Source organism: Alosa alosa, chromosome 9, assembly GCF_017589495.1.
Source record: "Alosa alosa isolate M-15738 ecotype Scorff River chromosome 9, AALO_Geno_1.1, whole genome shotgun sequence".
NCBI lineage: Eukaryota > Metazoa > Chordata > Actinopteri > Clupeiformes > Clupeidae > Alosa > Alosa alosa.
The window spans coordinates 4,188,178-4,211,585 of record NC_063197.1 but is presented as its reverse complement, the minus strand read 5'-3'; the positions used below and the strand labels follow the sequence as shown (position 1 = coordinate 4,211,585).

Sequence of the window (23,408 nt, the reverse complement as noted above, 5' to 3'; positions counted from 1 at the left end):
AAGTGCGACTAAAAAAAATCGAGGAGGCGACCCGGTCATTCAACTATTCGAGAGAGGAAAAAGTGTCCGCATTGAAACTACCTTTGGTTCAATAACAGACAAATATTTGGCCAATATCGTGGTTTAAACAAATCACAGATAGTGAAGGGCGGGACCTCCCCTCTGATTGGCCGTGGCCCAGTGCCTGTGTGTAAATTTGAAAATGCGTGTGCTGCAGAGAGAGAGAGGTCAGAGACCCGTCAGATAAACAGAGTGGATGCAGTTGCATTACAGTGTGGTCACATAGGCCGAGATAAATGTCCCCTCTCCCCACTGCCTTTTTTATCGTTTATCGTTGCCTACGATAGGCCTAGTGAAACTTCCCTTCACCAAGTTCAGGCCGAAATAATTATTTACCAGAAAAATAGTTTGAACGTAAACCCGGCGCATTACAGGAATGCTACTTAGCCAAATTTATAGGAGTCATTGCAGATGAAAAGACGTCTTAAAATTGCGAACAATGCATACAAGGCCTTCCCGAACGACAGAGATACAGATATCGCCGAAAAGGAGTGCGTCATTGACCGCAGTTACAAGCAGGGAGTAACCCAGTTTTCAACAGCAATATTCGTTTTGCGTGCGAGTTGTGTAAACTCATTCTGATGGCATCAATCAATTTAATCCGGTATTTGGCGCAAACCGAATATCACTGCTACATTTAAAGCCCGAATATTCCCTGCATGTATAATGGTGGTCATTGTGTATGGTGAATTGAATGGACACATTTAGATCGAGCATGGCAAGTCATTGCAATAGCCTATAATAATAGGCCTACCATTTCGTTACTGCATTAACCATAGTGATGTTCTTATTGAAAATTTAAAAATACTAAAATTAAAAAGTAAATTGCATTGTGGGGCTGTCAAATGATTATTGCAATCATCATTGCAAAATCACATAAAAATCCCCCAGGCTACTTGGAACATCTAAATTGTGCTCAAATACATTTCTATGGAAGATGCTAGCATAGCGAGCTGGTTTAGCCAAGGCCTAAAGATCATGAAGGATAGTATGTAAGACAGTGAGCCATGAGATGTGCAGTTTGAAGCCCTTAAAAGACACTGTTAATTTACTCACTGTTATTTTTATTTAATTCATCTTGAGATGTTTTAAGTTTAAATTTCAGCTCAGTAAAGCACTTAAAGCACCAACACTTCATTAAGTTACTTTTCTTGTAGAATTGTAAGTCATAGGACAACCTATATAGGACCGTAATTAAGGAAAAAAAGTGAACCTGCTGCGGTGTTAAATGCGATGTGGTTGAACATTTGGGTGCACCTAACTTTTGTGCTGGTGCTCCTAAGAAAAAAAGTTAGGCGCACCAGTGCAACCAGTGCAAAAAGTTAGTCTGGAGCCCTGATTGGCACGACAAACCATATGATGCATTGCCAAAGCGTTCACAGGAATAGTAATAATTAAAGAAAATACAAATAGAAAATGATATAAACATGTACAAACATTGTTACACTTCATCACACACACACACACACACACACACACACAGCACGTCACAACCATACAAGACCATTGGCTGTACACGTACATAGGAAAACCAAGACAGGACAAAACAAAACAAACAGGAGACATGGTGTAACAGACTGGGGCTGGGGAGCAGTGTTGTGTTGAAGGGTAGAGGTAGTAGGGTGATTATCTTAAGTAATGCCTTCTCTCAGGTTATGGAGTGAGGACACATAACTGGCTGCCAGTATGCATGTGCTGGTGTCCTCACCCAAGTTTTTTCTGTTCCTCCTGTTTTGTGAAGTTGGGAATGATGTTGTTCAAAATGGTGAAATATTTGTCTCTTTGGGACCGATATTTGTCACCGATATTGGGACCGATATTTGTCTCTCTCTCTAACTCTATCTCTATCTCTGTCTTTATCTCTATCTCTATCTCTCTCTCACTCACTCTCTGCCCACTTCAGCAGTCAGACTCCTGAACACTACAATATTGATCTGAACTATTAGTTTATTTATTTATGATTGTTTTGTGTGTGTGTTTTTGTAATTTTATTTTCTCTACTGGATAGAACTATCTCTGTAACAACAGTTGCCACCAACATTTGTGTGGTAATAAAATATATCCCTATAACTTCTCTTTCCTCTCATCAGGAGCTGCAGTTGGCGTTCCGTGCAGAGGCCTTGTCGCTTGTGGCGTTGATTGACGGCTACTTCCGGCTGACAGTGGACGCGCATCACTACCTGTGCACGGAAGTGGCACCGGCCTCTGTGGTGCACAACCTGCAGAGTGGCTGCCACGGCCCTATCTGGTTAGCACAGCACCTCTTTCATCTCCAGTGGTCTCTCCACTCTTCTCAAGCTCTCCCTCTCTGTCTGTCTCTGCTGCACTGTTTATTGCTGTGCTTTCTAGCTCATGAAAGCTAGCATTACAATAGCATTCCAGCCATTCAGTTCCAATGCACTATGTATGTTTGGGCTGATTTGTGCTTGTCCCTGTCTCTCTGGCCTGTGTCCAGTACGGAGTACGCCACACATAAGCTGCGACAGGAGGGAAATGAGGACGGGGCGTACGTGCTGCGCTGGAGCTGCACTGATTTCAGCTACATCATCATGACTGTTGTCTGTTTAGAGGTAACTATAGTTGCACTGCCATTATAGTACGAAATGTTCTGTTTCGATAATGGCAGTTTCATTGAATCTAAACAAACTTTCAAAATGGCATTGACTGATCGATTCCTTCCTCATAGATTATTTTTAAATGTATGCTATAGCTGTTTAAACGTATTTTACATGCTAGGCAGCAACTTGGCCACACAACACGGATTCCCTGTCTGGCAGTTGTAAGAATATTTCACGTCTTAGGCTGGCGGCTGTTAAGAGTGACGTTTTTTTGCCTCAAAAACAAAGTCAAGACACGTCAGTGAATTTAAGGATCTTCTATGGAGAAAATCCATGTTAAAATAAAACTCTGTAGTCATGAATTTGTTTGTGTTGGTGTGAATATCTGTGTCTGTAAATAACTCAAATAGATGAAGAAAGCCACTGCTATGGTTACCATGTAGTGGTTAGATTGATTTGTTTTGATTCAGTGAAATTGCTACCTTGACAACGCCACGTCATGACTTTGGTACTCTTTTGTGTTTATTCATTGTGACTGTCAGACCAGACGTTACCAAATCAATGGAATGTCATAGAAAAACAATACAATAGAACAAAGATAGTAGCTTGTAACAGGAAGAAATTGTTCAAACACTGATCAGAAGGCAGCCACTCAAATCCAAATGCCTCTATGTTATTACATGCCTTCTGAAATGAGTGTCTCTGTTTCAGGTGGACTGTATGGAATCCAGGCAGGTTCCCCAGTATAAGAACTTCCAGATTGAGGTGAGTCCACAGGGCTACAAGCTGTTCGGAACGGAGACGCTCCACCCGACCCTCAACGAGCTGCTGATCCACCTGTCCGGACAGAACCTGCGCACGGAGAACCTGCGCTTCCAGCTAAGGAGGTGCTGCCCACCTCAGCCCAGAGGTACCAGACGCAGCCTGCTCACCTCTCCTCTCCTCTTTCCTCTCCTCTCATCCCCACCTCTCCTCTCCGCTCATCCCCACCTCTCCTCTCCTCTCATCCCCACCTCTCCTCTCCTCTCATCACCACTTTCTCTCCTCTCCTCTCATCACCACTTTCTCTCCTCTTATCCTCTCTTCCTCTCCTCTCCTCTCATCCCTACCTCTCCTCCTCTCATCCCCACCTCTCCTCTCCTCTCATCCCCACCTCTCCTCTCTCATCACCACTTTCTCTCCTCTCATCCTCTCTTCCTCTCTTCTCTTCCTCTCCTCTTCTCGCCTGTCATCCCCATCTCTCCTCTCCTCTCCTCTCCTCTCCTCTCATCCCCACCTCTCCTCTCATCCCCTCCCCATCTCTCTTCTCCTCTCCTCTCATCCCCACCTCTCATCTCCTCTCCTCCTCTCATTTCCACCTCTCCTCTCCTCTCATCCCCACCTCTCCCCTCCTCTCCTCCCCTCCCCTCCTCTCATCCCCACCTCTCATCTCATCTCCTCTCCTCCTCTCATCCCCACCTCTCCCCTCCTCTCCACTCATCCCCTCCTCTCCTCTCCTCGCCTCTCTTTAGCACCTCCTCGATGTCCAAGCTCACTTGTAACTGAGAGACTAAATTGCCTAAACAGGTTGATTTGACTTTGGTTCAACCAGTGCATTGATTGTCCTGGTAAGATGATTATATAATGGTGAGAGAGAGAGAGAGAGAGAGAGAGAGAGAGAGAGAGAGAGAAAGACACAGGGCCAGGGATAACTGGATGACTGTTAATCCTTTTGTCAGTGGCCCTTATGCTCACCCCCAGAGCTGTCATCAGACCGTGGCCACATATCAACTCTGCTGTTAGGGGAGTTGCTCAAAAAAACGATAAAAAGGGGGAAAGGGTGTGTGCAAGATTTGTGGCGGTGTGTTGTTTTTACTAACTGAACCTGGTGGTGGAGAGGGAGACGAGGCCACACGCTAATGGAAAAAGTGAGGGAGCCTGGGAAAGAGATTGGGAGCGGCAATGCCTGCGCTTGTGTGTGAGTCAGTAATGTATTTGAGCAAAAAAATTAGGAAGTGCTTTTGACTGCGTAAGCAATTGTGTCGAGGGAGGGTGTGTTTGTATTTGACCAAGTAAGATGGAGCGAATGAGACAATGAGAATGTTTTTAGAATGCACAGGGAAGGGGCTGTGTTTAACTAAAGCCAGCGGATAGGAGCAGGTTTTTAATGGTCAGGCTTGCGAGGGTGGGTGAGTCATTTACTGAGTGAAGAAGTTGAAAGTCTGAGAGGAACAGTTTGGCCCTCTGTGTGTTTCATTCATTCCCTCCCTCTCCACCTCCTGCTGGTGTGTGGTAAGTGTGCATAATGGCTGCCGTGCGTCACCCAGGTCGGTGTTGCACATTGCTGGGTGATCAGTGAGCTTCCCTCTTCACTGTACAGCATGTTGGGTGCCTTGAAGTGCATATATAAATGCAGTGTGTTATTGGATGTGGCTGGTTGCATTATGTGAGCGCGTGAGTGAGTGTGTGGAATGGGCTGTCACACTGAGAGGTGCTGCGATGGGGATGAACGGTATTCGCGACTGATGTCTTGTTTACAAGCAGCTTGTGTGTGTGTGTGTGTGTGTGTGCGCGTGCGCTGAGGCAGCAGGAACAGGCAGGAAGTGTGAGTAGTAAGTGTGGTTTCCTGTCGTGGCTCATGTCTCATCTCTTCACATCGGCGCGCCTCTGCCGTGGAGCGACTGCAGAGAGAGGGTTAAACATCAGGCCGACGACCTCAGCTCATGGCAGTGGAGTGTATTGTTTTGGACTGCATGACTGCAGTGCATAGGCAAACATAGGCCTGTCTGCTATGACTGGCATGGCTAGAATGTGAGAGTAGAGTCTGATCTGAAGATGAAAGCCCGTGTGTGTGTGTGTGTGTGTGTGTGTGTGTGTGCGCGCCTGTGCGCCTGCCTGCATTAGTGTGTGCGTGCGCGCGCGTGTGCCTTCGTGTGTGTGTGTGTGTGTGCACGTATGCAGTGCATGCATGTGTTTGTGTTTTTTGTGTGCTGGCTCATTGTGTCTCTGCAGCAGTGGATTGGCAGCAGGTCGCTGAAGCCACAGTGTTGTTTCTTCCTCTTTCCCCAGGAAACCTCATCATGTGGGGGTGTTCAACTGTTTACATACACACACACACACACACACACACACACACACACATCAAAAGACACTGAAGCATGTTGCTTACTGGCTGATGTGCCCTTCATTGTTTGTGTGTATAATACTGTTGCAATCTATCTCTCTATCCTGAGATCTTAACGCTTAAGCACACATTTTTGCCAAACAAACTCTCTCACACTCACTCACTCACTCACTCACTCACTCACTCACTCACTCACTCACTCACTCACTCACTCACTCACTCACTCACTCACTCACTCACTCACTCACTCACTCACTCCTCCTCACTCACTCACACTCACCACTCACTCACTCACTCACTCACTCACTCACTCACTCACTCACACACACACACACACACACACACACACACATCAAAAGACACTGAAGCACGTTGCTTATTGGCTGATGTGCCCTTCATTGTGTGTGTGTTTGTGTGTATAATACTGTTGCAATCTATCTCTCTATCCTGAGATCTTAACGCTTAAGCACACATTTTTGCCAAACAAACTCTCTCTCACACTCACACACACACACACACACACACACACACACACATACACACACACACACAATGTTGTCCTAAGCCAGCTGCGTGTTTGCTGTGTTTCAGAGGCCTCCAATCTGCTGGTGATGACCAAAGGCAGAGAACTGGTTCCTCAGAGGCCGCCGCAGGTCAGCCAGCTCAGCTTCCACCGAATCCTCAAAGAGGAGATCGTACAGGTGAGCATGCACGTGTCCACACCCAGCAACCTTTAGACACGTCTAGACACACACACACACACACACACATATCAATGTCTAGACACACACACATATCAATGTCTAGACACACACACACACATATCAATGTCTAGACACACACACACACACACACACACACACACACACACACACACACTCTCACACACACACACACAAAGGCCAACTCAGCCGTGCACACAGCGTCAGTCGCAGTCCCTGATGTGTATGGTTGCGTGTATATAAACAGTAGCAAGCCCACATCATCACACAGTACACAGTGTGCTCTGGTTATCTTGTTCACCACCACCACTAGCAGAAACACACAGGCCCAGCCCCACTGCCCCGAGGCAAGCCACCGGTTGGCCCAAGTCCAGTTGGCACGGGCTGACCTGCGCGGTGTATTGTTTGCCATGTACACAGCATATGGAGGCTGCCGAGCACGGGCGGCGTCCTGTGCTGTTGCATCATGATCGGAGTGGAGCGGGGCCAGGCGGAGGCCGGAGCGGGCGCACATGACCTGCTCCTGCTGGTCCACTGGCCCAGTTGTGCCCAGCTCCCTCCAGCCTGGCGCTTTCACAGGCACACACAGGCTCATGCTGCACCGCTGCAGCTTCAAATGGGTGCTACTGTGTGGATAAGCAGGCTATGAAAGTACTGTGTGTGTGTGTGTGTTTTTCTTGGCATCTGTGTGTCAGTGAGGGCTGACATTCAAAAGAGGGACGATACTGGTACAGGGTTTCCGTGGGGACATTTGATTATATGAATTTTAGGTCTTAAAGTATAAAAATATTACACACCAGGTCTTAATTACAACTTAGTTAGGTCTTAATTGTATAATATTTATATTATTAATTTATATATTAAGTAATTTTATTTTTTAGCAGAATAGATTGAAGTTGTTTGATATTGTAGTTATTTCTCTCAGCCGTACAGATACAGTACAGTGTAATACAGTGTGGAACTGATAAAAAGCTTTGTAGCTTGTATAGAAGTTCAGAGAACAAATTTATTTACTGTGCTAAATAATTCTGGGACTTCTTCCCATTATATTTTTTGCCAGTATGGCCGTTTTCAATTTCAAACAGTGCTAGTTAATTCCCTGTGAGGATAGTCTGCAACACTGATCTGTTAAGACACATCTGCCTAATTGAGTTTGTCAGTTGCTGCAGGCAGGAGATTCCTGGCCTCTGCTGAGAAAGGCTCTGGAAAACCTCATCCCTTCCTGCTTGTGTGCTCTGCTCCCCACACTGAGGTCATGGTTGGACATCACTGAGACATTGCTGAGGGTTTTTGTGTGTGTGGCTGATTGGCACAGTATTCACACCCACACGCAATGTGCTGATCCACCAGTTTCACTTCTCTTGTCCAAGAACAGTCTGGCACAGCCCATCTGTCCTACAGCTGTTTCCAAAGTCATCAGCATCTCTATGGTCAACTCTTCTGGTGTCTGGGATGAAAGCTTGAGGCGTCAGTGCCAGGATTAGGAGGTTTTTCATCTATTGCCTCAAAAAGCCACCTGCATCATTAATTTTTTGGTTGCTTTGATTTAATGCCTGCCTAAGAACAATGAAGATGATGTACAAATATAAACCACTTCTTGGCAAACAAAGACACTATGGAGACCAGCACCACACAAAGACACATGCTGAGCAGCATTCACACTTCATATCTGAAAGCTGAGACGTGAGCTTTTGTGCGTGCTTGTGCCTTTATGTTTTGTATCCGTTGTGTGTGTGTGTGTGTGTGTGTGTGTGTGTGTGTGTGTGTGTTGTAATACTAATCATGGTTTTGCTTCAGGGGGAGCACCTTGGCCGTGGCACCAGGACCCACATCTATGCGGGGGAACTGATCATGAAGAGCGAGGATGAGGATGAGACTGGGGGCTACCACAGCTCTCCCAAGGTCAAGGTGGTGCTGAAGGTGCTGGGCTCCGGACACAGAGACATCTCACTGGTGAGAGCCTTCATCCCTCTCCCCCACGGTCTTCCTCATCCGTCTGGAGACTCCATCTGTGGACAGTAGTCTGTCATTTCTGCTAGAGCTCGTGCCAGCTCTCAGTCTTTCTCCATCTGAGTCGCTAGTTTGTTTTTTTACACCATTGCTCATTTCTGACACTGTGTAATGGGTACTTCCTTCCTCTCACATCACACACACACACACACACGCACACACACGCACACACACGCACACACACACGCACACACACGCACACACACACACACACACACACACACACACACACACGCACACACACACACACGTACAATAGATAAAGCCTATTGAATTGCATTCAATGGATCATACTTCCCTTACATAGGCTGCAGACTGGAGATCAGGGTTTACCCCAAGAAAGGCATCATGTCCAGTCATGATGTGCTGATGAGATGATGATAAACCTGGAAATCTTTAGTCTAAAATCTCTCTCTCTCTCTCTCTCTCTCTCTCTCTCTCTCTCTCTCTCTCTCTCTCTCTCTCTCTCTCTCTCTCTCAGGCCTTCTTTGAGACGGCGAGTTTGATGCGGCAGGTGTCTCATAAGCACATCACCCTTCTGTACGGAGTCTGTGTGCGCCACCAGGAGAGTGAGTAATGACGTCTGATGCTCTGATAAACAGACATACTAGTACACACACACACGCGCACTAACAAATACAAAATGCCAGACACACATACACAAGTACTGAAGGCCAAAGAGGCTGTATCCTCACATGTTTCCTCCTTCATAAGTTGAACCCAACTGAAGAGACCACTCCAGGCCCTATACTGATCAGAAGTGCTGACCCAGGATCAGTGTGTGGCAGAATCAGTACCTGCTCCCTACTAACTGCAGGGTTCCCACGGGTCGTAGAATTTCTGGAATATCATGGAATTTTAGAAAGTCTTTTCCAGACATGGAAAGGCAGGGAATTTTATAATTTTTCGGGCATAGTCATGGAGTATCAGGGAATTTTGTAATTTTTCGGGCATAGTCATGGAGTATCAGGGAATTTTGTTGTAGCAGTTTAAAATTTACTTGCCAAAATACATTAATACAAATATATATCCACGCAGAATTGGTGTATATCTGGTTATTAGCTTTACTGCTTGCTTGAGTAGCCCAACTGTGTTTATTCAATACCTCTTTACCGGGGTATTCATCTCCTGCTCTAAAAAAACTAAAAGATTCTTGAGTGCTATGCAGGTGCTCTGAAATCATTGGTCAGTATATTGTACTATTCAGTATATAGTAAGTCATGTAAGGAATTGTACATTTGAGAGAGGGAACCCTGTAACTGTACCAGTCCATCAATACTGCCCCATCTCTGAAATTCAGCCAGAAATCGTCTGTCCTATTCTCCACCTTATTTCCTGTCCTCCTCCTCCCCCTCTTTGTCCTGTCCAGTTCCTCTCCTAACGAGTCCACTAACGAGCTTCCCTTTCCTGAGATAAATTTCCTCACACGGCATCTCTTTCATCTGACATTGTTGTGCTTACACATGCACAACACTAATCCCCTTAAGAGGATTGAGCAGCTTTAAAAAGACATGTTTTGTTACTCCGCGTCTGCCAGGCTTTTAGTTCATTTTAAAACGGACACCTACTGTGAGAAGTTGTGTTACAGCAACAATGAGTTTATGATTGATTGTGTGTACTGTATGTGTGTGTTTTTAATTTGCCCTGTGTCTGTCCTGCAGACATCATGGTGGAGGAGTTTGTGCAGCTGGGCTCTCTGGATCAGTTCATGCGCAGGCAGAACAGTCCTCTCAGCACAGCCTGGAAGTTCCAGGTGGCCAAACAGCTTGCCAGCGCTCTCAGCTATTTGGTAAAGACGCACTCACACACGCACACACATGCAAGCACGCTCACACACAGGTTTATACACTATAATGGAATGATTTTTGTTTAGATACTCACACAAATATGATTAAGCTGTATCATACAGCTGTATCGCTGTATCATGTAAGCATGTATTAATCACACTCACACTCATTCAAATATATACAAATATACACACATGCAGACTTGGTTTAGACAAGTTTGCAATGAAAACAAAATTGTAAGCCAAAATTCTTGTGTAAAAGAAGCTCTACCATGTTAATGGCACACACACACACACACACACACTCAGGCTCAGGCTGTGGTCAGAGGTTATTAACATTGGGGCAATCTTGTTTGTGCATGCACAGAGTAATGGCAGTACTGTCATTGGCTCTCAGGCATGAGAACACTCGTTTCTGTGGAAGTCACAGCTTGGCACACTGTCTCAACTGCCGGAATATTGAACAGCAGAGGAGCCAGAGGGGCTCACCTGCGCTCCGTATGATCTCTGTAGGACATGTCTATTTGAGAAGCTGCCTCTGACATTTGGGCGACCTTTTGTGTGACCCGCAGGAGGATAAGAAGCTGGTGCACGGTTTCGTGTGCACCAAGAACATCCTGCTGGCGCGAGACGGCCTGGAGAAGGAGGGGGGGCCCTTCATCAAGCTCAGCGACCCGGGCATCCCCATCACCGTGCTCACCCGAGAGGGTAAGGCCATCAGGTGCTTCAGAACAACACTCCCCACAGCTCAACCACAGCTACCCCAAAACAAGCCGTTCAGCCCACAGCCACATCATCTTGAGACGCCTCTCCACCTTGAAATAGCACCTTAAGAGCTGTGCCCAACCCAGCTTAACACAGCTTCACTTATCACTTCAAAACCACATCACCCCAATACCCCCGACAACCTCAAAACACCGCCCAACCCAACATTACACGCAGCCAAAAACCTTGTGACAGTTGAACAGTGTTCTACCAGAAACCAACACACTATAAGCGCTTTCAGACATACGTGTAAGACCGGAGGTTCTGCCGATGTTAAACGGTGGGGCCGTATATCTGAACGACATAACCGGTCATATGGAAGTCCGAATTCACCCGGTGTTTATACTACTCCCCTAGTATTTCCTTCGACATTATGTAAATGTGCTGTGTCTGAACGAGGAGTAGAACATGCGGTTAAAATTCACACCTAGTGAGAGGGCGTGTTGGTGACGTTTTTTTCGGCGTCCATGTGGTTAGATCTGACTTAAATGCCAGTGTTATGATGGAGTGGCATAGTGCTGTCCAGAAAATCTCCGACCTGGAAAGATGCAGACATCACGGAGCTACTGTCCATGGCGATACAACATTTTGATAGAACACCTGAAGGGAACGTTAGAGACACGTTAGCCTCCAACTGCATGGCAAGGACAAACGAATTCAGAAGACTGGATCATCATAAGCAGAAGGCGCTGAAAAGGCAGTAGCCTACAGCGACGTCGTTGACGACAATAACATATAATATTTAATAAATTGTTAGCCAACACGGTTTTCTGTTCATTGATAGCCTTCATGACCTGCTGAGCTCGCTGATATTTGCTGAGCATATATGCCTAGAGAAAATGAAAACGAAGAAAACCCAACTTTGTTCCAAGCTCCCACGGAAATGCGACACATGGGGAGCGGATGCTTTGGAAAAAATAAACCATGAAAAACGTAACAACTTCACTGTTATTAATGTTAGTATTTTGTTTGTTGCTTAAAAACGTTGTATGATCTTGAAGTCTTGAGTTAGCCTACTGAATTGGCTGGTAGCCTACCATAAAGTTTGTGCATGCTCTCTCTCTCCAACGCAAAACCAGATTTGGGGTTCTATAGCTAATTCTGGTACATAACGTTGAAAAACAGATAAATGTGTTTATTTGAAGCACACATACAAATACTGTAGGCTAGGTCAATTTCAAGTCTGCGCGACTTACGTGAGTAGCCTACTTCAAGTATTAGCCTATGCACAATAGATTTCTCTTCTTTAGCCTACATAATGTATAGGCTACATTTTGTAAACAAAAAGCAACTGTGACAGGCAGCGCCGTGATATATTCTCGGCCATATCTCACATCTTGTGAACTCTACAAGCCCCCACCCTCTTTCGACAACCACACGGAGATTCTGTAATGTGCGGTATGTCGTTCACACATACGTCCATTATAAGGTCAGTATTAGGTCCGCAGGTTAGCATCATATCTGAATCATCCGAAGGGTAGGACCTCCGTTTGACACCTCCTCAGAGGTTATATCTGAAAGCGCTTAGTGATAACATCCACCCCCAAAAACAACATCCAGGAGCACACCAGGTAGACTGGGAGCACACTCCCTCTGAATACACACACACACACACACACACACATCTGCTGCCATGTAGCCAATCAGTAATCCCCCCCGTCACACCCAGGGTTCATACTTCTCAATCATGGCTCTGTGCGCCATCTTTCAGTGACTGTTACTGGAAGAGCTTGTTTGGTGTGTGTGTAGATGTGTGTGCACCACAGTTTGTGGGAATTTGTTGAACTCCTGCCAGATGATTATATTACACAATGATGCCTCTTACTGGGCATCCGAGGGAAAATCCAGGAACAGAGAAATGGGCTTAATATAGACACACTATGCAGCACAATATTAAATGTTCAATGGTTTTGCTGTCAGTCTCACAAACAGATGGCTTTATCGTTTACTGAAAACACTCAGCGTGTGTTGCAGTTCTGGTCAGTGCCAATCACATGACATTTCTGTGTGTGTGTGTGTGTGTGTGTGTGTGTGTGTGTGTTGCCCCTACAGAATGTGTGGAGAGGATCCCATGGATAGCGCCCGAGTGTGTGGCGGACGCGGCTAACCTGAGCGTGGCGGCGGATAAGTGGGGCTTTGGCACGACCCTGTGGGAGATCTGCTACAACGGCGAGGTGCCCCTCAAAGACAAAAGGCTGACCGAGGTACAGTCTTCAGCACTGAGCAGTGCCGGGCACGATCACCCGTGTTGCCCAATCTCTTAGCCTCGGCCACTGGCTCCCTTTGCCCTTTCTCTTTCTCCTTTCTCTCTCTCCCATTCTGACCCGTCTTTGTCTCCGAGCAGAAAGAGCGTTTCTACGCTGCCCAGTGTCAGCTGGCCACACCCGACTGCAAGGAGCTGGCCGAGCTCATGACCCACTGCATGACCTACGACCCCCGCAAGCGTCCCTTCTTCAGGGCCATTGTCCGGGACATCGACATGCTGGAGGAGCAGAGTAAGACCTGATGAAAAAAAAAACTACAACCTCCACAAATCCCAGTTATCATTTCACTCTACACTTGAGTTGTGAACAGGGCTAGTAGTGATAGAAACCACTAACTCCTGCTTGAGAAACCACTAAGTCCTCAACACTGCCACCCAGTGGATTTGATTGATAATTACAACCACACTGCTTGGCATGGTGTTTGTGCTACGCAATGGTTTCTGGCAGTTAAAGTGAACGCACTCCTGCCAATTTGACATCTTCCTATAAAACTGAATAAAATGGTGGTCAGCCTGGTATTATGAACCTACTTGATACGTGGTGTTTGGTACATGATTTATTGGCTTGATCCCGTGGCTTGTGGTCAGTCTCGCTCTGAGTGTATTGTGCTCTCTCTCTGCAGACCCGTCCATCTCTCTGCCAGATCCCTCCACTCTGGAAGTAGACCCCACCATGTTTGAGAAGAGGTACCTGAAGAAGGTCCGAGACCTGGGCGAGGTAAGACAACACAGCTGGAGGTGTACTGGGAGGGCTAGGGACGGGTGGGCATGTTAGAGGAGATCTATTGGGCCCTCATCTAAAAAGTGGCTAGTGTGCAAATTGTGACAACAAGGTGTCTCATGCATGAACTCTAGTTATGGTGTGGCATGTGGGAGCTTTGAGCCGACTCCTCTGTGTTTACTCCATGGGCAACTCGAGCCCTTAAGCGCAAAGAAGAAAATTGATTTTGCCATTTTTCACATAGATCTCCTTTTCTCGAGGACACTGAGTGCTGGCGATACGAAAAAACCCTCAAAATAATCGGTTCTACCTAGTTGGAGTTGCTTGCAGCTAACAGTTAAGCAGCTACAGTGCTACACTCTGGGGGCATGAGCATGGGTCCACGAACACGCCCACAGTGTAGCATTGCACCCCTAGCTGTTAGCGGCATCAACTCTAGGTAGGTAGAACTGATTTGTTTATGTTTTTTTTTTTTTTTTTCTGTATCGACAGCACCTCGAGAAACCGAGATCTGAGATCTTAAAGTTCTCCTTTAAGTTAGCTTTAGTTAGACTAGATTACTCTAGATTAGTTCGATGAGTTGATAAAATGTGTATGGTATTTATTTGTGAAACTGTGTGTGTGTGTGTTAGGGTCACTTTGGGAAGGTGGAGCTGTGTCGCTATGACCCGCGTGGTGACCGCACCGGTGAGCTGGTGGCGGTGAAGTCCCTGAAGCCGGAGAACAGCGAGGAGCAGAGCAGCAACCTGTGGTGTGAGGTCGGCATCCTCAAAGAGCTCTACCACGAGAACATCGTCAAGTACAAGGGCATCTGCAACGAGGAGGGTACGACACCAGTACACGCGCACACACACACACACACATATATAAATACATACATACATACATACACATACATACATACATACATACATACATACACACACACACACACACACACACACACACACACACACCACACAACCTGCAGTGCAGTATTAATGCACTCATGGAGTTTAGTCAGAGATTTGCCAGTAACACAGTAGCATCTCTAATATGTAGAGGGTTGAGCACACTTTCATAGGTTTTTCAACAACACAAACCCACAGGCCTTTAGCTCGCTCTCACTCAATAAACCAGACAGATCAATGAAGCGTATGTGTATGTGTATGTGCGCGCTACAGGAGGCAGTTCTATCAAGCTCATCATGGAGTACCTGCCGATGGGCAGTCTAAAGGATTACCTGCCCAGGAACAAAGTCAACACCAGCCTCAAGACGCTGCTCAAATATGCCGTCCAGATCTGTCAGGTAGGACCTCAGTATACACAAGCCAGACAGCCAACAGTACACATAGCTAACTCCAGATTAGCACACACACCTCACACCTCTATATACTAAGGCTTTACCCATCGGGGTCCTATACAATCCCCTAATAACAATAACAACATTTATTTATTAGCACTTTTCAAGCACAGAGCACAAAGTGCTTAAGAAAGGTTAAGGAAGGTAGATTCAGTGCTGCAGCTGAGTTTGATGAAAAGACATAGTAAAAAAGTCTTTGGACATTTATTAGTTAGAACTTGTGGAATAAATAATACATTTCAGAAGTGGTGAAATTGTCAAAGTTGAGGTGATTATTGGTTTAAGAGGCCATATCATATGAGTATAAACCCATCACAGACTTAGTGAAGTGGCTGCTGTGCGGTTAATGGCTCTAGGGCTACAGATGGCCTCGTTTGTAAGCTGTGGGAGACTGCAGGTCATTTAAAGCAGTTCCCATACATTTCCCAGGAGAGTGAGGGCTGCCTCTCTGGCCCCGCAGTCTCATTCTTTCACCATCCATCAGGGCTCTGTTTTCGTAGAGTAGGGCACTGGCAGGGCCTGCCCTCTTAACATAGACTGCCCCCTCACAACTGGGATTGATTGGTGCCTACCTGTTCCCCAGGGCATGGACTACCTCGGCTCTCGGAACTACATCCATCGAGACCTGGCAGCCCGGAATGTTCTCGTGGAGAACGAGAGCACGGTGAAGATCGGAGACTTTGGCCTGACCAAGAGCATCAAGGAAAACGAGGGCTACTACACAGTGAAGGACGACCTGGACAGCCCAGTCTTCTGGTGAGGACCCCAGTGTGAAACACTGCCTCAGTAATAGAGCTAGGCTGGCTGGTGGTCAGTAACGTGGATAAGTGGGGTATTTCCATTAGCGCATGCTGAGTGTTTGTCCTTCTGCTGCAGGTACGCCCCAGAGTGTCTGGTGCACGGCAAGTTCTACAGGGCCTCAGATGTCTGGTCGTTTGGAGTCACCATGTACGAGCTGCTCACCTATTGTGACACAACACGCAGCCCAATGACGGTGAGGGGGACAAGCCGCATACACACGCACCAACAAACATATGCTCAACACACAGAGGGGTTTTACAGAGTCATATGCATTAGACAGTCTGGTAATCATGATGAGACCTTAAACACACAGCTGCTGCGTGTGCAAACTAGCCTCTCTGGAGCTGCCTGGCGGAGTCCTCCACAGTGGGGGGGGGGGGTGCAGCGTCTGGAGGACTGTGTGCTGAAGAGCAGCGAGATGAGTACCAGATGGACAGCCCTGACCTAGTCTAGGTGGCCACTTAGTGGAGCACAGACGGGAAGAGCTGCTCCTCGTCTCCCCCCGGGCTCACGGAGCGGTGAGCTCTACTCACCTCTGTCTCTACTACAGTATATTCAGTGTGCAGCTCTCAGCACAGAGCTCTGCACACTCATGCATAGCTATCATATCAGAACTAATCCCCCCTGTTGAATAAAGACATCTCCTAGCTCTGTTATGACAAGAAATCTCTCATCTCCTGCTTCTCACAGAGGGCTCCGTGTTTGCGTAGTTGTGCTCTGGATCCAAAGGAGGCGTGCCCACTGTAACCAGATCTCCATGCTGAAGGAGCACCTCATAACAATGCCTTCTTCCATTACGTCATTCCTGCTCCATTGCCTCCCAATCTCCCTCTTTCTCTGTCACTCTCTCGATCACTCGCTTTTCACCTCCCTGCCCTGGCCTCCCTCTTTCTCTGGGCCTCCTCTCTGTCCCCTGTGCTCGTCTCTCAGCACAGCAGATGGCATGTGTCTGTGCCCATGGTGGCAGATGCCCATGTGTGCCAGCGTGCCTCTCTGTGCCATGGCGGGGAGCTGGGAGCACCTCCAAGCATGGCTGCTGCCACCGCCTCCCTTCCACCCACCCACCAGTCATCTGTGCTCAGAGACTCATACTGCAGAACCAACACACACACACACACACACACACACACACATAAATGCGTGCATGCATAGAAGAATTGTGGTCTTAGCAACTGAGATGCTTGTTTCTGCATTGTTTAGTCAGTGTAAAAATGTAAACATTTTAACCAATCCTCTTTCTCTCTATGCTTGCTTCCTACAGGAGTTCCTGAAGATTATTGGTCCAACCCATGGTCAGATGACTGTCACTCGATTGGTCAAGGTTCTAGAGGATGGAAGGAGACTGCCACAGCCTGAGGGCTGCCCTGATGTGGTAGGATAACACACAAACTTGCATGTGCCCGTGTAGACACACACACACACACACACACACACATATATATACATCATTGAAAGTTTTCAAACTCTAATCACTACAGAACCTCTATTCTCTATCAACTTAAATATATTTACCTGAAACTTAACCCAATAGGTTGTTGACAGAACTGGCTTTAAAGAATTGTATTGATGAGGAGATGTGTTGCATGTGTGTGTAATTATGGTTGTGATGGTGATTGGAATTTGTGCATGTCTTCTGATAGGTCTACGCCCACATGGGGAAGTGTTGGGTGAACACGCCAAACGACCGCATCGACTTCAAAGGCCTGATCAGTGTCTTCCAGCAGATGCTCGCTGACAGCCCACACCCTTGATGATACACCAACTGCCTTACCATCACGGGGACACAATGTGAAGAGCTCACCCAAGCTGTGGACATTCAAGACTATCACACGCATTTAAACACACACACACACACACACACACACACACACACACACACACACACACACAGGCTTGATGTAGCAGAGGCTGTGTTTGATCTGTCTACTTGTGTGATCACTCTTTCTGGGAGAGTTCTTTTGTTTATTTGCCATGTTCTGAAAATATTGCTGAACTGATGACAAAGAGACTGAATAGACACTGACCCTCTGGGACAAACAATGCATGCAGAACTTTCCAGGAACATGTCTTCACTCGATTATGCAAACAAAGTGGTCAGGCTCTAGCCCCTGGCTCCACATCTGCCGCATCAGTGGCCCACATCTTGTAGCCTTTGTTTTTCATTCATCCATGTTTTTAGTACTTGTGTTAAAGTCCTGTTGGAACTGGCCAGCTGGGCCCCCAGAGTTGGACTGGACAGAGAGAGAGGAGGAGGAGGAGGAGGAGGAGGAGGAGAGAGAGAGAGAGAGGAAAGCCCTGTTCACACATGAGTAGCGCCGGAGCGCTGCCTTTACTTTGCATTGGGGGGTCGACCTCTGAGTCGGACCGTCTGAGTCAGCATGGATTATACAGATGGCCACGGGTGCAGTGGCCCGGTCACACACAACGCTCATCTGTGTGCATCGGTGTGCGTGCGTATATGTCTGTGTCTGTGTTTGTGTGTGTGTGTGTGAGAAAGAGCGTGAGTTTTGGAGCGAGGGCCACTGCACTGACTGCATGGAATATTCTGGACAGCCCGTGGCTGTGTCTGATTGGCTCTTGAAAGCTCTTGACTGAACCCCGGCAGCTGGCTTTCGTTCCTGCGTGTCTGACCGCCAGCGAGGCCTCAGGAAGTGCCCTGGACATTCCCTGGAAAGCCCAAGCCTCCTCTCTCCCGTCCTGCCAGTGGCTTCTCTCTCGTCATGCCGTCTTCCTCTTCCTCTTCCTCACCTCCTATTGGTCTGTTTGAGACTGAAATGGACTCAAGGACTCGGGCCTGCACTCAGACCCACAGAGCTCATCTGGCCAGTCATATGTGTCCCTCATGCGTGCAGAGATTGCCTCATGCTTTGTCACTTCAGAAATGTTTGTACATGCAGCACTCATTATGGCCACTAGAGGACACCAAAGTATATTCTATGTATCAAGTGCTATTAGACACATATTCTGAGCCCAGTAAAAAAAAAAAAGTTTCTATATTCTACAGAGAAAATGATTCTTCTTTGTGATGAAAAGAGTATGTTGTGGATGCGGACATATGACTGTATGTGTTGACTTGTGGAGTGGGAGATCCACATTGCCATATACGGTATGTGCAGTGTTGTGTTTATATGCTGTATGGGGTGGTTGAATTAGTGCCATGTCTATATTCCTCTCCTCCTGCAGGAGGCTGGGTGGCTCCTAGTCCTTCTCCAAGGCCAGTGCATGTCTCCCTGCCCATGGAACAGATGAACAGGGCAGCCTTCAATCCATGATTATTAGACAAGCAGTGGGCTGGATAACTGAGCAGACTTGGATTTTAGAGTTTGATTTCTAGGCGTCAACCATTTGATGGAAAATATGTAAAATCTGATTCTTCTGATAATCCTTATTCTATTCTCGTAAAGCTACAAGTTAATGATATCTCAAAACGATTTTAAAAAGCTAATGTGTAAAGATTCTTTATGACTGGAGACAAAAGAACAGTTTAGTCTCGCTTAACAGTATGCTAGGCTTGCGTCTACAGTGTGTGACTTCCACAGCCATACATGGACACAGATGCACAGATGGAGTGAGTGGGGGAGAAGCACAGGAGGGAAGAGATGAATGCAGAGAGAAGGAAAAGAGAAGGGAGACAAAGGAAGTTGTCCCAATATTTTGTTTTATTTCGGAATGTAAAACAATTCCTGTTTCAAAAGAACAAAAATGATAATTCAGAGAAATAAGACAGGAAAGTACGACATGTGGGGGAGAAAATGTACATAAATACACCTTTCAAATAAATAACATCTTTTTTCATCTTTTTTTGCCATTAATAATTAAAAAGCCATCAGCTCCATAGAATGAAAAGTTTATCAGTTTGTCTATTTTCCAGAGGAAAAGATAAGCATGCTAAAATTACATTGTTCCTAAAAATAGCTTATTCACAGTAAAGCAATATTAACACAGTTGAGATATAAAATATTGCAAAAAGTCTGAAATGTAAGATCTGAACAGAAACCAAACAGATACATATACAGAATAAACTCAAAAGTACAAACAGGCCAGCAAAATATATTCCTAGCAGGAGGCTTCTATTCGCACCCTAACCCAGAGACACAAACCCCTCTGAAGTCTACAGAGGGAACTTAAGTATTGCAAAGCTTTTGTGAAGCCTCACATGACACCCCGTCTACACACACATTCACACTCACATCCACACACACCAGCAGTCTTTCGTCTATTTAAGGTGAAGTATAGTTGGATAGAGTCCTCACCTCGTCAGCTGGACACCTCTGAGTGACCATTCTGTAAACGACCTGGAAGGGTGTGGAGTTCTGTCAAGCTTGTTTAGAAGCATTCATGCCCAATGCCTGCAAAGGCTTATGGGGGAAACTACCTTATATTTACTACCTTCTTTACAACAACCAGTCTCACCCAGCCAGCAACATGCAAGTCATAGGCACACTGACTAAATAGTAGAACTCTGCCCCATACCTACCCCACCGATCCTCCTCGTAAGGCAAGAGAACTGTCCCACTCCCCCCTCAGCTCATCTGGAGCCCACACTCCTCTCCCCATCCTGTCACTCATGCTTGCACTGTCTCAACCCCCTGGAGAGAAAAAAACTGCGATAGTGTGGACGACATTAGGAGACCGGACAGACGTGGGTTAGATAGTTAGCCTGAATAGCCAGCGAGAGCGCGGGAGGCCTGTTGTCGTGTCTACACAGAGGTAAATGTGCTTTGATCGAAATCCCTGCTGATAGGCCGGAGCGCTGACGCTGGAAACACGAGTGATCCCGACTGGACGACAGACTGGCTGATCAGTGGACTGGACACAGGAACCCATCAGGAAAGCGGTCAGAACGTGTCATCAAACGGGGACGAGGCTGGCACAGGCCTGGGCTGTGGGGAACAACACCACTGGACTGCCATATTGCTTTCACTTCTCCAGCCCTTGGAGAAGAGTGGCCAAGCGTCCCCAACACACCTCCCTCCCACGGCACCGTCCTCCACTCCCAAACCCCCAGCAAACATGCACTTGTGCATTAATAAGAGTACAGGGCAGTGGCTTGGCATGGCTTGGGAATTGTAGCCCTAAGTTAGGCTAGAGCCTACACAGCCACACACACACACACACACTCAAGTACACACATACCCTAACTGCTCTTCAGGAAGTTGTGGCACATGTGATAATGGCTTATATTGTACATTGTCAGGGTAAGAGATAGATACAATCACTAGAATTACTAGGTAGCCCAACAACACACAAAAACACACTCAGAAACAGAAGCTTGCTTCAGATACATTCACAACACTGAGTGAGGCCTGCTGCTGATACTATTTTACAGCGGGGAGAACAGGAGTGCTCCTGAAAGATTCCGATGGAAGAACCGAGGCCTAATCTAAGCACATTACCTTTTTAAGACATGGAGGAGAGACGGGGCAAACCGACCGGCCGAGTCAGCTGGGGAACTGTCCACATGGAGGTGGGGGTGAGAGAAAGGCCAAGAGGGGGGAGGGAGCGCACTGCGGCGGTGGGCCAGACTCACAGGAGGCTTAGCGTGGTCGGACAAATCACAGTCCTGCACTGATGGCCTTCAGATTTGGACAAGATTAGCTCCCGCGCGGGTCAGGGTGCAGCCGCTGAGCTTTTGCGGCGCGGCCGTTTCCCCCGACACCCGGGACAAATAGAGCTCTCCCTTCAGAGGGAAGAGTGGAGAGAGCGAGAGAGAGTGATAGGCAGACAGAGGACGAGGGGGATTAACGCACACAGAAACACCACTAACAGACGTGGAACAGCATTGTGCTTGTGGTGTTATTGCCTGATCCTCTCCCACACGACTACAGGGCCAGCTGCTCCGCCTTGTGTGAGTGCACTCTAACCCCTCCTGCTGTACTCCGACACACACACTTACACACTCACCCACACATACAGCATGTTTACACAAAGCACATTCTTCTGCTTCCAAATAACTCAAACAGTAAGTATTACATAAATATTATTATTCATGTTATTGTAATCAGTATTAAACATTATTGTTAGGTTGCAGTATCGGCAGCTGTAAAGCTTTAAACTCAGACACACTTCAATCCGCCATAATCGCTCCAGAACAACAACTTTCCTCAGCAACAGTAGCCAAGGCCACAGGTTGAGTTGCCATGGCAAAACCACCTCCACAGTAACCCTTCAGCAACAGGAGCCGAGGCCACAGGTCAGTCGCCACAGTAACTCCCATTATTGCATCACAAAGAGGGGCTGGCATCTGAACTAGCGCAGTGTGGACCTGGCATTCCCCTTCACACACACACACACACACACCTAACACACTCACACGCACACCTCTGAGCCTCTATCTTATGCCCTGAAGCTCAATAGTTTGATGGCTGATCTCTCCTACAGTGACAGTATTATGTACAATGCTGCACACACACACACACAGAAATACACTGGCCACTACACAGTGATGTCACTGAAGCTCTGCATTCCATTCTCTCCGGTCACTTTGTCTTTGGACTGCTGTCTCTCTCTCTCTTGCAGGCCTTGATCAGTGATTGCCAGAATAAGTAGCACTTGAGTGTGTATGTGTATGTGTCCACATGTGTGTGAGTGTGGGTGTAAGTGCACGTGAGCGCGAGAGTGTGTGTGTGTGTGTTACCTGCCGAGACACTGCCCAGAGCAGAGGAGAGCAGAGGAAAGTCTGTTCCAACCCAAGGCCTGAGTGCTATCTTATCTCCCCTCACTCAGTGTAATGCCACCCCAGCCCAGCAGAGGAGCTATAGGCCGTGTGCACGGGCACAGGTAGCCTGACAACACAAGGTCCATTCAAACGCGTTTACAGTAAGAAATACACACATCAGGAAAATCATGTACACGTTCTGACCTCAGCGACGACGTCAGAGAAAAGAGCTCAAGAGTTTAAGGCTTGGACGACAGTAACAATAGCAACATGGTCATTGGAAAAATGTGTGTTTGTTTTGGTGAGTGTTTGTGTGTATGTGTGTGTGTCTGTCTGTGTAAGTGTGTCTGTGTGTGTGTGTGTGTGTGTGTGTGTGTGTGTGTAAGCATGTATGTGTGTGTGTGTGTGTGTGTGTGTGTGTGTGTAAGCATGTGTGTAAGCATGTGTATGTGACTGAGTAAAACAGAATACTTGGTCTGGACATCACAAAGAGACAAAACCAAATACATCTACAAGTGTATGTGCGTTTAAGTATGTGTGTATACATTATAAATTGTTGAGTGTGTGTGTGTGTGTGTGTGTGTGTGTGTGTGTGTGTGTGTGCATGCGTGCGTGCGTG

At 46.9% G+C, this 23,408-nt stretch overlaps 2 protein-coding genes across 2 annotated transcripts in view; one reads left to right on the top strand and one right to left on the bottom strand.

The window, feature by feature from the left end:
- Nucleotides 1–19,926, top strand: part of jak1 (Janus kinase 1) — a 44,050-nt gene extending 24,124 nt beyond the window's left edge. The window contains exons 8-24 of the mRNA XM_048252432.1: nucleotides 2,151–2,308; nucleotides 2,516–2,630; nucleotides 3,330–3,528; nucleotides 6,313–6,422; nucleotides 8,241–8,396; nucleotides 8,935–9,022; nucleotides 10,115–10,242; nucleotides 10,812–10,947; nucleotides 13,057–13,208; nucleotides 13,349–13,499; nucleotides 13,891–13,985; nucleotides 14,621–14,813; nucleotides 15,152–15,276; nucleotides 15,914–16,086; nucleotides 16,207–16,324; nucleotides 17,393–17,503; nucleotides 17,772–19,926. Coding sequence (XP_048108389.1) covers nucleotides 2,151–2,308; nucleotides 2,516–2,630; nucleotides 3,330–3,528; nucleotides 6,313–6,422; nucleotides 8,241–8,396; nucleotides 8,935–9,022; nucleotides 10,115–10,242; nucleotides 10,812–10,947; nucleotides 13,057–13,208; nucleotides 13,349–13,499; nucleotides 13,891–13,985; nucleotides 14,621–14,813; nucleotides 15,152–15,276; nucleotides 15,914–16,086; nucleotides 16,207–16,324; nucleotides 17,393–17,503; nucleotides 17,772–17,882 — 2,319 coding nt within the window. The 3' untranslated portion in view covers nucleotides 17,883–19,926. The remainder of the gene's footprint in view (nucleotides 1–2,150; nucleotides 2,309–2,515; nucleotides 2,631–3,329; nucleotides 3,529–6,312; nucleotides 6,423–8,240; nucleotides 8,397–8,934; nucleotides 9,023–10,114; nucleotides 10,243–10,811; nucleotides 10,948–13,056; nucleotides 13,209–13,348; nucleotides 13,500–13,890; nucleotides 13,986–14,620; nucleotides 14,814–15,151; nucleotides 15,277–15,913; nucleotides 16,087–16,206; nucleotides 16,325–17,392; nucleotides 17,504–17,771) is intronic.
- raver2 (ribonucleoprotein, PTB-binding 2) overlaps nucleotides 19,769–23,408 on the bottom strand; it is a 67,810-nt gene continuing 64,170 nt past the window's right edge. The window contains exon 15 of the mRNA XM_048252434.1: nucleotides 19,769–23,408. This exon is cut by the window's right edge and continues 168 nt beyond it. The gene's annotated coding sequence lies outside the window, so the exon portion shown is untranslated.